Here is a 14,805-nt window from a genome sequence, read left to right as displayed (position 1 = left end):
GTAGAGGATGGTGGGGTCTGACACAGCATCAGCAATCACAAATTCTGGAGATCAAATCCCAGTGTTTCAACTGTCCCCATGTTTAAGGGCATTGCCCATATCTGCATTTAGCACACCTATCTTCCACGCACATTTCTTATGGGGATTATTACCGTATGTTTGCATCGTATCTGGAATACGAGCGGAGCTATTTAGCACCAAAAATTACTTACTCTCTGACATCATGATATCCCATACCTTTTTAGAGTACAAATGTCAGAGTCCTACGTTCTGTCATCAGTTTTCATGTTCTGGTTTATTTCTATTATTAATGATCCACAGGTGTTTTAGAAATTAGGGAACATGCAGATCACAGGAGTTTGAATACATCTATTTTGCGCAAAAGTGTTCAAAAGCCCCACTGAAGATCCGTAACTAGAAAAGCCAGAGAGCACAGAGGAGTAACTAATATCCCTAAAAATGCCTCATTTTAATATTTTTCAACTACATTAATGGAAGACAGAAGGTGAATTTAATGCAAGTCATTAAGCATTGCCAAATGCAATTTACTATATTCTAGAATACTTAACAAATAAGGTTTCTGGAATGACAGCTGATCCTTAAAAGAATGTAACCGTCTTCTGACCCTCAATGTTATTAAAATTCCACTTATTAATCCTGTCTTATTGCCCCTTTGTTTTCATAACATTTTCATCAAGGATTAGGGAGATATTGTCAGGCTGGAAAAGCTTACATTTTCTTCTGTGATTCGGAACAGCTGCCATTCTTGTTTGGATAACCCTTCATCCATATTCTTAGTTTTACCCTTTGTGCCTTCCAGCTAAATCATACAATGCACCTTCATTTTACAAGTCTTCCTTCATCCATTAGCAGCAGGAAATTAATGCAACAATCTACTTCTACTGCTATTTACTTTTTTTACAAATAGAATACATTATCCTGTAAGGCGCTGTACTCATCTACTCTTTTAACTGCAATTGTATTTGAAGACCTTTACAATTTCTTATAAAGATACAGGTTTAAAGGTTTTGAGCATGATCAATTCCACAATATCTAATCTCTATTTTCTTTACTGTAATGCTCATTTTCAAAGAAGTATATGAATAGCAAGATACGCTGCAGAAGTAAATGTAAAAGCATCTGCAGGTTTCAAATGGTCTCTTACTTTGTGCTGTATTTTTTTGCTCATATTCGGATAAAAAAAATCCCTCAGCAATAAGCCATTATATGCAGTCTTGAGTACTATGCTATTTAAACATCTCAGATTTTCAGCTCTAAAAGCTTTTACAGAAGACAGATGGACTTTTCAAGAGCCCAAATTAGAGGTATGACTTGTCCGCGAGAAGAGCTGCAACATCGAAAAAGGCAAATGAGGATGAAAAAACTTTATCGTTTTATACAATCATTAAAACTGTGTTTAAAAATACAGAGCACAATTCCCAGACATAAGAAGAAATAAACTAATATAAACCACAGAAGAAGCTGACAGGTGCATATCAGCTGACAGGTGCTATTGCTGTTTTATTAAGATATTGCTGACACATTCATAACAGGCTCGAGAGACAAGAGAAATAAGAAAATTCATATACTTCACACCATTTGTGGTAATTATCTAGCTTTAAGAAGTTGAAGTGTACAGAGGTGGGCTTTTATTTTGCTCTTACTATAGATAATTACAGGACTTGCAAATTAAATCTTAGATCTGTATTAATTGTATACTAACTAAGCAATAAACAGTATTTCTTTGCCAGGAGTATAAGCAAGTCAATAATAGAAATCAATGTACTTCTCATTAAGAGTCTCATATTAAAATGTATAAAAGTAATTAGAGAATCAACCTAAGATGTAAAGAAATTATTTTTATTATGGATTAAACATATAAAATAGAATTACATTCAATATTTTTAAACGTGAAATTATTATAGTACACTACCTTTGCATGATACAAATCATATTATGATATAAAAGGTATCCCTTCATAATAAAGAAGTCTTAACTAATTCTTGTTGCACAACCATTAACACTAACAGGGAAGTACAAAGACCTGCCTTGTCCTCTAAACAGATTTTAAAATTACTGTATGTTATTAGGAAAATCAAGAAAGTATAAAGAAGTATATTAGAAGGCTCCTAAGTATTTACAAAAATATAAAAATAAAACATTTATCTTATAGACTTAGAAATATTTACAGCGAGAATTATAAATTAAATTTTTGAATTGGAATTTTTTCGTCTTTGCTAAATTTAGCTTTTTTTTTTTTTAGCTATCTCAGTTGGTAACTAAATTAATATTAAATCTTCAAATGAGCACAGCTATATGCTGATTTGGTCTTAAAACAATTAGCAAATTTCCACAAGTGGGCTTGAAGAAAGCACAAAACTCCGTCCAAAAGTAAAAAAAAGTTTAATAAATAATATGTACAGACTTCCTTCCAGAAACAGGAGCAATTACAAGTCTAAAAATAGTGAAATCTAAATGCGATGAAAAAGAAAAAAAAAGAAAAAAAGATTAATATTAGCAGTAGCCAAAAATTAAACTAAAGATAAAGATGTAACTGCAGTCATCTATTTTTAACTTCTTACCAGTCTGTTGACTCATTAATTGCAGCTTTAGCCCATCCACCAGCATCAACAGTGCCAAATCCAACATCATCATGGGAACTAGATGACGACTGGTCAGAGAGATGTGGAGGCAGTACTGACAGCCTGTCATCTTCAATAATGACAGTGTCATCCTGGGGCATGTTCACTGTTGGAGACAGCTGATATTTACCTGAAAAAAAAAAAAGGAAATAAAAATGAAAACTAAATCATCACAGAGAGTACCTCGAATAACTTATAAACAAGACCAATAAAACATCATGTCAAACAGCAATCCTTCTGATAAGAGCAACATAACACAGATAATAACATCAGGTATGTCTCACTTTATATACATAGTCCTATGCAGAGGTCTGAAAAGCACCACTTGTACCTGCAGCCTACTGCAAGAAGTCTTATCTTCTCTTGCATCAAACACTTCTGAGGTAATGAAGGGAATGCATATATAAACATTATGAACCCACTACCACTGCTCCTTTTATAGTGATAAATATACAAAAATATATATATATATATATAATTGTATTTTCCAGTATTTCAATGCATTTTGATGCATAAAACTGTGTATCAGTTTTCAAACTGCTGAGTACAGAGTAAAAGCAACTTTTAAGCCTATAGAAAATTTTGTTACCAAAACAAACTAAACAACCATAAAGACTATCAGAAAGAGTAACATTTTCATTGCAATGCTTTGGTCTAAGCTGAATAAATCTGTTTTCAGGATATAGGCATGAAATACAGAGCTGAGAAAATAGGGATTATCTATCATTATTTGGAAGATGGTAGAAACATAGAATTATCAGCATTTCAGTTCTTAACTTGAAATAAACAGGTTATTTCAGTATTTAGAAACACTAAGCTAAAACTTACTGTAAGGAAAAAAAATGATTTGCAAACCTGAATCAACATTATAGAGTTATCTGAGGCAATGGCAAAGTATTAAGTGTGATTCCTTCATATTAGATGCACTTTTTATTCTCTGAAATAATCTTTAAAAATATTTTTTTAATATTCATATTGATCCTCAAGCAAAAAAATAAATAAATAAATAAATAAAATAAAATAAAAATAATAAAATAAAATAAAATAAAATAAAATAAAATAAAATAAAATAAAATAAAATAAAATAAAATAAAATAAAATAAATAAAATAAAATAACTATCAATTAATTAAAATGTTTGGTACCAACTTTCAGTACACACAATATTATTTCTAATGAAAGATCATGACATTACATGAATTTTACTACTGGATATGTATTACTTTCTAAAACAATTAGTAAAATTGTCACATCTCATGAGGGGAAAAGCCCTAGCTTAATCAACCATTAAGCTGACAACAAACTTGACTATTCTAAAACTGTGATGCACTACAGGAATAACATACAGCAAAATTCTGATTTCCATAACATGAGCCACTTGTATGGATACGGCAAATATTCACCCTATATTTTTACTACAGATATGACAAAGCTGTCAGACTGCATGCAATTAGGTGAAAAGTACTCCCCTTCTGTCCATTCCTCACCCACCCACCCACTTTTTTTTTTTTTTCCCTGGAAATGTTTCATTTACTGTTACCACTTTTTTTGCAATTATAGGGGAGGAGGGGGGGGAAGGCACACATAAAGAGTAATTAGCTAATTACTACATAGCTAGCTAAAATCATCAATGCCTAGATAATACATTTTGTATAGCTTTCCAAAGGGGGTGAAACTGGCTTCAAAAGAGATCTTTGAAAAGGTGAAAGTGGTTGGAAGGAAAAGGTCCTGCACAGCAAACATCTCATCACTGTCAAAATGAAATGAATGGTTCAGTTTGCATAACAGCTGATTCTTTGCCCAGCAATAGCTTCTTTGATGGACGGGTTAATGTTTAGCATGGTGATGTACTTCTTTCCAAACATAATGCCTACAAGATTGTTAACTCTGTAGTTAATAATGTCTCCAAAGAATTGATTGAGAAAAGGTATAACCTTATGGCATTCTGCAGATTGAACTTCCCATTTGAGAGGCTCAAGTAATTCAGTAACATTTTTAACTTTTCACTACCCTTCTTTATATCTGACAAGGGTGAAGAGTGACATTTTAATAGTGACTTTGGAATTAAGCAGAAAAACCATCTGACGTGCCTATGCTTTTCACTGCAGATGAAGCTAAAAGCAGGTGAAAGGCTTCACCTCCAGCAGATGGTTAGCCAGACCTCAGCAAAAGGCTCGGTATGTCCTTTGTAGAGAGCTCAGCTGAAGTGGACAGAAAATACCCCTTGGAGAAAGCAACTCTGCAAGTTTTGTGAGAAACATTACAAGGAAACATCAAAGAAACTTCAAACCTAGTAATCATCAGTGTATTTGACTGATCTACAAATCTGAGACTTTACTCGAGCTGCTGACAAACCTCTCCGAGACAACAATTTTCTCTCGGGCTAGAAAAGTGCTATTAAATTTAGAATCTGAATACACTTCAAGTCCAGTTCTGCATACATTAATTCAAGTTCAGTTCTGTAATAATATGTAGTATTGTGTACACTGTAATGAGGAAGGCAAATTCTTCCTTTCAAGTGTGTCTCACCTCAGGACAATGAGGCTCAAATTTCTTGAACAAGTTACTGAACAAAACAACCGTAGCTAGGGGACCTAAGCCTAGGGTAAGAAGAGTTCCCATCTGTCTGTGCAGAAAAAGGAGTCTCAGAGCTCCAATACCAAATGGATGGTCTCCAGGTCTATGAGGACTTTCAGTTTACAAGGAAAAATATGTCAAAAATTAATGCTTTAAACTTGATCAAAAATGGTTTGGAATTGAATTAAGCCACCAACATGGCTTATTCCAAAACAAAACAAACAAACAACTAAAATGAGCATACACAATACATAAAATGATCAGCTGGTTTTCTCCCATAGAAGGCAACTACTCCAGCTCCCAGGAAGTTCTTTTAAATCTTAAAAATCCTTGAAATTCTGTTAATCTCTTTGTTAAAATAATTTGGCTCTCATACTACACTGCGCTGGGAAGACCAACTCACCCATCTACATGTATATCTGGTCAGATTCTTGTTCACAAGATGAGAAAATACTAGTAGAAATAATAATAAAAGAAAATAGTGATGGTGACGATGGCAATAACAATAAGACTTCTTACAGGAGCAATACAGAGGATTGGGCAATGAGAAATTTGAACTTCTCCAGATCTAAACTTCTTTATTTTTCACTAACAGCATATTTGTCCCCAACACTATAGTGACTTATGGCAAAATTTCCCCCAGATAGACACATTGTTTAATTTTGCAGGCTAATTAAAGGTGTGGGATTGGGAATAGATGCATGAGGAATGTGTAAGGGAATAATGTCTCCACCGTATCCAGGCTTTGGATCTCACGAGAGTACTCAGGACTGTCAAGACTGTAGTAGACCACCATGTTCGGCTCAGATTCACAGCTGGGGAACTGCATTCTGCTTGTAAAGGGTTATGTTCATTTCATTGGCACAAACACTCTACATCTCTAGCTTTTTCTTTTTTTTCTTTTTAGTGCTTCCTCCTGATTTCTATCCTGACGATAGCAATTATTTGTGCAGAGAACAAAGTACTTCCTGTTGTGCAGTAACTATCATTTTTTACCAAGTTCTGGGGGATACTTCGGGATGAAAAGCCGATTCAATGCAAGCCATTGTTATTCTGTGTAACCTCTGAAAAATAACTCTGTTTAGTCACTGCTAGCAACAAAACCCACTATGTTCGTAAAAAAAAATACCAGCAACTGGAAGAAAGAGATGAAAGAGGACTTTGTACTAAACTGTTTGTTGAATAAGAATAATTTATATAGACAGCAGCTATGTATTTGCATATTGCAAAACTCAGGAGCATAATGGATTCTATACAAGAATGGTGTATCAGAAGGAAAGACTTGAATTTTTAATCACAGAGACAAGCAAACTAGCATAACAGTTATTTCAAATATACTACCATCATGCAACCTGAAAGCATTAAAAATAAATAAATAAACCTAAGGGTTTACCATAGCTGTCTAATGCTTAGAAGAGAGTATCTGCATTGTATCATTCCCTGAACACAGAAAACCACGCTGTACATACAAAAAGATCATTCCCTGAATACAGAGAGGTATCACCTCTCTTCTTCATCAAAAAATTTCAGTTAAATAAAGTGAAGAAGCATATGAAAATCTATAAATTAGTAGCAATAATCTTCTAGAGAAGTAGATCAACATAACAATCATCTGAAAAATTGAAAGATTTGTGCTGCCTTTCTCCAGTAAGCAAATATTACTTTACATAACACAAATGGCATTCTAAAATGGGTATTTCATTCCCACTCTCACAACAAGGCTCTGACAAGCAGTGCTGCTGTCAGTTATAGGTTGAAAGAGTAAAGCAAACCATTTTAAATACTTTCCCTGACAATTACAATAGGTATATTTAAAAGAAACAAAACTCCTTTAAAAGTTTTGTTCCTACTTTAAGCAATGACTGAAGAGAAAAGGAATTTTCCAGACCTTAAGACTGTCACTTTAGAACAGTTGACCTTGGGAAGGAAAAAAAAAAAAACAAACAAACTCAAAATGCATCAGTTTTATCAAATAGCAAAGGAATCGGAAAGCCACAGTACTTAGCACATGAAATCAAACTGGGATTTGTGCTTGCCGCCAAGTACCAAGAGTTTGCATTGTTAAATCTATTGAGGGTTGAATAAAAAGACACCAAGTGATTCAGAGAGCCCCTAAGTCAGATGGCTCCTCAATACTGGGAGAGCACTCAGGGGAATCAGCACTATAAAAAGTGCTATAAAAGCACTTCTTTTTGCTTCTTTTCATGGTCAGAACCAGGATGGGGAGGGCCAGACCCCTGGATTTACTCAGCCAGACTATTCTTCTAACTGATCCTTGCTTTTAGGCCAATTTTCAAGAGAGGAGGAAAACTTTTGAAGAGTCACGTAACACTGCCTTCTCAGGAAAATAAAGGCAGTTGTGAGTTTTCTCCTTATGCATGCTAGTCCAGGAAGTCCACTGGATAATAGACGAGCCTTACAAACTGTAGCTACCTGAATCAAGCAACCTGGACATGTCTCTGCCAACAGGTAACAACACTGCTCTGCTGTACAGCACTGCAACAAAACATGCGTGCAATAACATCACAAAAGACTGTAAACACTGTGGCTTTGATGTAGTGGTGTTCTGATTCATTCAGAAAAATTAGCATATTAGGAAACTGACCGCTATCTGAAAACTGTCTTTAAACATGACAGCTTTGTGAAGCCCATATGACTGCAGAAGGGAATGACGCAGTTCTGGCAAAACCAGTTTTCAGTTACAGCAGACCACATTTACTATGAGATGCAGGCACTATTTGATGTGCTTCCAACTAAAGCATTAATGGTTTTCAGTCATAACCTATTCTAAACCAACTTTCTACATAGTTCCCAGTCTCTGAAAACAATAAATAAAGAATGATACAGAGGAAATCGAGCCATATATTTCAGATTATAGAGCTAATACAAAATGCAGGAGAGATTTTTTACCCCTATCTGTATGTTGCAGAGGTATCCAAAAGCACTAGGTTTTAAAGGCTTTGGAAAGACTTTTGGTCTTTTATTCGAACATATGTTATGGGCTACCACTAAAGGGGCGACACCAGACTGACGAAGCACTGGTTTGATTTGGCATGGCAAGTTGGGTGTTGCTTTGATGGGGCAACACACTGCACTGCCTGATGCACATACACGCAGACACTCTCAGGGTTTCTTCTCCCATCACTGGACAAGGTGTTTAAGCGCTAACTCCTTAATGCTTATAGGAGTTGGACTTGTAAATCCTCTCCAACACTGATGGGAAAAGCAGAAGGTAGTGCTTTGAATATATTTTATCTAAACCCCTGACACCACAAGAGCCAGTCTCTTCTTAGGAAAAGTAGTGCTAAAGACTTCAGATTATTTTACCATTCCTTAATTTTTTCAACAAATATGTAGTTTTTTTTAAATGTTATCTTTAATAGCATATGACTTTGGGTGAAAATGTTTCATGCTCCAGTGATTCTCAGGTACACTATCATTCTTCCAGCTTCCAAGAGATGTAATGCAATAGAACAGAATGTGATTTGTTTCTAATTACTGTTGCCCAGATGTACTAAAGAAGACAAAAGACCTGAGGGATGAAGTATTTTAAATAGCAAATTTGTGGATTTTTAGGGAGTTTACTGTTATTCTGCTACTGCAAACAAAAAAACAAATCCCAAATTAAATAATAATAATAATAATAATAATTAAAACAACAACCCCAAGACATAGTGAAAGATATATACAAACTGTTGGCTGGAAAAAATGTAGACATTCATTTTTCTAAGGCTGAAAATCAACCTTAAGTAATTCCAAACTAAATTCACTGTTGTTTTATATCCAGTTTGTAGAAGCATCTTCTAACATAATCTCTGTGTGTCAAGCACACTAAAGAAAAGTCAAAGATTTAATGGCCATTTTTAATGTTCAAAACTTGCAGCTCAAGCAAGCAATCGTAACATCTTATGTCAAGTGCTATTTTAATCAAACTGCCTTTTGTGTTTTAAATTTGAAGATCTTTTCAGACTAACTCCATCGTAGTCAGTAAATGCAACCACTCCTGTGGCAAGAAAAGTCTTTATTAGCTAGCTCTGTACACAAGAAACTGAATTGCTGCGGAACAACCACTAATAACCTCATTATCCGCTGGGGCCATGAAGACAGAATTTGCACAAAGGATGCTTAAAATTATTTATAAGGTTTTAAAATTGTTGTCCTGTGAATAAAAAAAAATAAAACAAATTAATGAAATAACCTAATAAGCATAAATGGGTACAAGTTACCTTGTTTATTCTATATGACTGACGTGGAAGAGAACAAATGCTGAAATTAATTATAAATTCCTTATAGAAAGTGGTGACTTTTCATCTGAATGAAGCTAGAAACTAGACCAACCAATAACTTCTCTTCCCAGAAAAACCATGTTAAGTGCTCCTGTGGTTTGTTCTATGATCTACCATGGAATAAGAAATTCACTTTATAAATCCTTTTATTAGCTTTCTTTCTCAAATTATGTATCCAGAAGGCTTGCTTGGAACAATTTTAAGGCACTTTTTAAATTGGTCAGTACAAACCTCCATGTTCCCCGACTCCCACACAAATAATGCATTAGTCACCCTTCCATGGATCCCAGAAGAGACGAAAACAAGGCATGATTAGTGGAACTCACCCATGATCCTGCTCAGAGCTGCATTCCTCGTGGGCGACTCACTGAGCCCCTCGATCCCGCTGTACAGGGAATGGGAAATCCTGCGCTCCCTGTCGTCCAGCAGTGTCTCTATGGGCAGCTCTGGCCCCGAGGGGCTCCCAGGTGACTCCAACTGCACAGAGAGAGGAAAATTAGCGCTGAAAGTCCATTTAGCAGCATGGGGGAACTCTAACAACTTGCCTAAGGCCTAGACCTGTCTGGGCACCAAATGAGCTAGAACTTCTCACCCTGGACAAATATAATTTGCAATGACAGCTCTGCTTAATGACCAACTTTGTAAGCCACTTTGCTCTGCACCTCCTACGGCGCCCTGTCAAATTTCAAATCCTTCAGCAGAAAATTGGTTAAAAAAAAAATAAATCAACAAACCACATTGCATATTGGTGTCTCTTTGTTACAGAATTTCTTAAGCAGACGGTTTGGGCTTTTTTAGTGTTATGAGGCAGACAGCTGGGCCATCTTTCCCACCCTGACAGCCTGTCAGAACAAGACTCCTGTCAGGGGCACAGAGCACGAACTCCTTTTGGAATTGGGCTGCTGGCGCTCTTTGAAGAGGCGCAATTTGCTTTCAAATGTAATCATCATGGAAAGCCCCATGAAACTCCATCACACATATTAGCAACCAATACACAAACATTGACACCCTTTACTTAGGAAAAAAAAAAAAAAAAAAAAGATAGAATGAAAGAAAAGTCAGGCTTCACATTACATTTTATTATTTTTTTTCTATTTGTGATGAATTCTTTGCTGTGCCTTTCCTGGCCACTGTGTATGGAGACCTCACATGCTTCGTTTGGCCTGATCCATGGCACTGCTGTGGCATCCTGCCAGAGGCACAAAAATCACAACTGGCAAGCTCTTCGCTGCCTGATCCTACTGGAGCAGCCAGTCCCTGCCCTCCAGGACCCCCAGCAGACCTCCATGGGGCATTAAGAGCCAGATGAAGTAGGTGGTGGAGGAATTGACAGAGACAGCCTGCTTGGCACAGGGGAGAAGTTGGCGTGTGTGGCCTTTTCCCCGTCCCAGCTGCCTTCCGTCAGAAGCCTCCTTCCTCTGAGTGACTTCCCAGCTCAGCCTTTGTTTGCAGAACCTGGCCATCCCTTTTTATTTTGCATGTGCCTCTCAGATTTTTCCAGAGGAGAGGAAATACTGCCTTTTCCTCAGGGAGCCAGAGAGATCTCAGTGGAAAGCAGAACCGGTGCACGGCAAAGAAAGAAAACAATCTTTGAAGAAGATTGTTTTGAAGAAGAAAAAAAACAACAAAACCACCTCACTGGGTTTAGACACCCCATTAGCTACGGGCACTGCCAACACAGCTCCTCGGAGAGGGGTGAAGAAACGCCTGTGCTTGGCAGTCAGCTCAGAGATTGCTTGTCAGCAGCCAGCAGGGGAGATACAAGGCCTCGTACCCCATCACCCAGCCCCTCACCATCCAGCCCTCCCACCTGCAAGGCTCTCAGCTCTCCTGAGCTCCAGCACCCTTCTGCTGCCTTGCTACTGCTCCCGCATGAGCTCCCCTGAGAGCATGAAACCAACCAAGCGGCATGAACTGAATCCAACTCTATTAAATATAATAATAATAAAAAAGAAGTGTAAAAAATAGATGTGTTTTTCATGGTAATTGTATGAACTCACACATCAAAGTATTATCTGTTTTCACCAACACACCTTTTCATTTTGATGTGCAAAGTTAAATCTCAAGAACAATATGCCTACACAACTCCCACAGCACGTATTTTATATGTGCTGAAATCCAGCGGGGAACCCGATACTGCAAGGTATCAAGCACGCTGCAAACTCTTTGAAGCCACTGGGAATGCTTATTTCACTGGGCTGGTCTCTGAGCAAGCACAAACAGAGTAGTTCATAGCTTCCTGAATTATAATAACAACTAACATGTTTGTTGTGTGCTTTTTTTCTTTAAACAGCTGCCCGTTATTAATCACTCTGCCCGCAATTCCCAGATGACTAAGAAGTGTATGCCATGAAAGATTTCTAAAAAGTCTACTTGGAGGGCTACAAAGCCCTCAACCACAGTCTTCAGAGAATGGCTTTGAAGTCAGCCCGATGGACGAACAACTTTTGACATTTGGTTGCTGGCGGGCGGCCAGGGCCACAGCGCGGGTGGAGATTTGCGAAATGCCGCATGCCAGAGTCGCTGAGACCACAATCGGAGGTTGCGGAGCCTGTAAAAATTATTATTTCTGTTCAAAGCCATCATCTGTTTAATATAAATGAGATATTTAATGAAGTTCCAAATTGTAGACTTATCTTTCCCAGTTTGATAAGCACTGGGGAGATTTACTGCATCGGAGGGTCAACACAATTACAATTGGAGGCACGTCAAGCTGCAGGAGAATAATAAACTTGCAGTGCAAGTGAATTAGACTCAATAAGGTTTAAATTGTGAAATGAGGATTTGTTTTATTAGTTTTTTTAAATTGCAGATTACAACTGACAGCTTTACTGAAAAGTAAATTAAACAATATTTGTAGCTTCTGTTATAAAGAAATCTAAGGCAAATTAAAAAAAAAAAAAAAAAAACACAGAAATGCTAAATTTTGAAACATTAATTAAAAAAAAAAGTACATACAGAAACATTAGACTACTTCAGAGCTTAAACTTGCATGGTAAATGTATTAAATGCTAAACTAACCTTTATTTCACTGCCTTTAAATAAGGTGTGAAAATATCAAAGTGCTTTGGGATTTCTTCTCCCAGTGCTATATTGATGACTTTATGTAACAAGTGTCCAGCTTTTAGTGAGCCATATCACGCAGACCTTGTTCGTGTGACAACCCATCAAATTTCAAACTCATTTGTAGGAAGGTCTCAAGAGATTTTTAGAAAGATACTGACAAGAGGAAAGCTCAGAACCAGAGAAATGCATAGAAATTTACACCTCATAAAGTAGGGAAGTACAAACTAAATAAAAGAAATAGCAGGAGTGCTGTATTTAAATGGCTGAAATTTGCAAAGTGAATCATGTGTTTTATCATTTTCATAAGGAAAACTTTTTCCATTTCTAATTAGCATCTCAAAAAGATGTGTTTAAACAAAGGCATAGCCAGCCAACTACAAAAACATTTTACAAAAGATACAATGCCTTTTATAAAGTAACAAAAATTAGACAGAAATTACACAAGTGACTTTCACACACAAAAAAAAACTTTTCCTTATGCTGCCAACAGAAAGTTTATGCAAGAAAAAAATACATTTAATTTGGAAACTCTTCTGTGGGAAGACAAAGAGATCAACAGTCCAAAGCAGGATTACAGTTGAAATAAAGAGCTACTCTTCCTCATGCATTTCTATTAAAGAGCTTGAATTATACATTGCAGTTTCTTTCCTTAGCTGATGTCGGTGTTATCCAGTATAATTTAATTTGATTAACTGATAATGAGTAGGTAGTATAAACAAAGGTGTATGAATTCCTGACCTTCATTAAAGGCCTGGCTAGGAAAGCAAGCCAGGCAGCAACTGGCCCCCTGTTCTTCATACCGATAGCCAGGCACCCCAAGCAGCAGTACTGCTTGGAATGAGAATTCAGAGTCAGGGACTTGCTGAGGTTGGACGGCACCTCTGCACAGCATCCAGTCCAATGTCTTGCTCAAACCTTGTCAGCAAGGGCAGGTTGCCCAGGGCCTTTTCCAGCTGGGTTTTAAATACCTCCAAGGATGGAGACCACAACCTTTTTGGGCTATCTGAGACAGAGCTTGACCACTCCCCAGCAGAAGAGTTTCTTCTTATGCTTAAACTGATTTCAGTTTATGTCCACAGCCTCTTATCCTGGCACTGGGTAGCACTGAGAAGAGGCTAGATGAGACTTCTTTACTAACTCTGTCACAGATTTACTGACACTGCTAAGATCTCCCTGAGCCTCCTTCATCTCTACACTGAACAGAGAGAGTTTCCTCTCTGGGTCCTAGCACTGATCTGTAATAAATGATCATATTAGTCAAAATACAAGAAAACTTTACATACTACAGATTGCCTATAGCTCCTTTTCTCTCCATTCTCTTCATATAAAAATAGAAACAACATTTTTTTCTTTCCTTTTTTTTTTTTCTTTTAAATAAAAAAAGGTCTCCACCCTGGCCTTTTGTCATTCAGATAAGAACCAGCTGTTTGCTAAAGCACTATCTGTACTAACTAGCCCAGCTGCTGCTTATCTAGATGATAAAAGGACAACTAATGTGGTCCTTTTTACTTAAACACCACCATCCATTCTAACTGAAGTTATGCACATAAATATGAAAAAAGTTTATACACAAAAACATTGCCAAAATATTCAAAGCATAAACAAACTTTTTCTTTTTTTTTCCTTTTTTTTTTTTTTTTTTTTACGAAACAGTAATCATACTCTGTTTTTCCTTTAGAAAGTATATTATCCAAATACTGGCAATACTGCAAGCGTTATGGATTTTAAAGAAGCCAGTATACAAATTTGCTATTTACTGCACTGCATCCAGGGTACTGAAGCTTTCTGTCACACTGAATTATTCTCCAAGCTTTCTTTTTCCTTTCTTATCAGTGTACTGTGGCTAATATGTCCAAAATGCTTCAGCTTCTTTTTTCAACAGAGATAATTTTACAATAATACTACCAATATTAACTATGATTTGGGATACCACATTAGGGAGAAACTTTTCAAGATGGAAAAGTGTAGGTAACAGCCAGTAAAAGGTCAGTTTTGACTTATATGCACTATCATGCACTATTAAATGTATAATTACTACTGTATTTCTAAGAAATATTGCATTCATGTTCTAATAATGCTAAAAGGCAAGCAGAGGACACAGTGCTTTCAGGAGGGTGGAAGGGAACCCATGCACATTTACAAAAAGCACTTAGGTAGCAGATTACTGGGTATGAGGAAGAAACTGGGCTAAGAGGGGACCTTGGACAGACCTACAAGTCTGACCTTCTGGATAAA

At 36.7% G+C, this 14,805-nt stretch overlaps 1 protein-coding gene across 11 annotated transcripts in view; it reads right to left on the bottom strand.

Annotated features, from left to right (window-relative positions):
- Window positions 1-14,805, bottom strand: part of PARD3 (par-3 family cell polarity regulator) — a 445,907-nt gene that overhangs the window by 159,221 nt on the left and 271,881 nt on the right. For all 11 annotated transcript variants that reach the window (XM_084507958.1, XM_084507950.1, XM_084507957.1 and 8 more), the window contains 2 exons: window positions 9,831-9,981; window positions 2,583-2,772 (listed from right to left, as the gene is read on the bottom strand). In XM_084507958.1, the coding sequence (XP_084364084.1) occupies window positions 2,583-2,772; window positions 9,831-9,981 (341 nt within the window). The remainder of the gene's footprint in view (window positions 1-2,582; window positions 2,773-9,830; window positions 9,982-14,805) is intronic.

The sequence above is a fragment of the Aythya ferina genome (genome assembly GCF_964211825.1).
Source record: "Aythya ferina genome assembly, chromosome: 2".
NCBI classification, from domain to species: domain Eukaryota; kingdom Metazoa; phylum Chordata; class Aves; order Anseriformes; family Anatidae; genus Aythya; species Aythya ferina.
The sequence above is the reverse complement of the archived record's forward strand: the minus strand, read 5'-3'. Positions and strand labels throughout refer to the sequence as shown.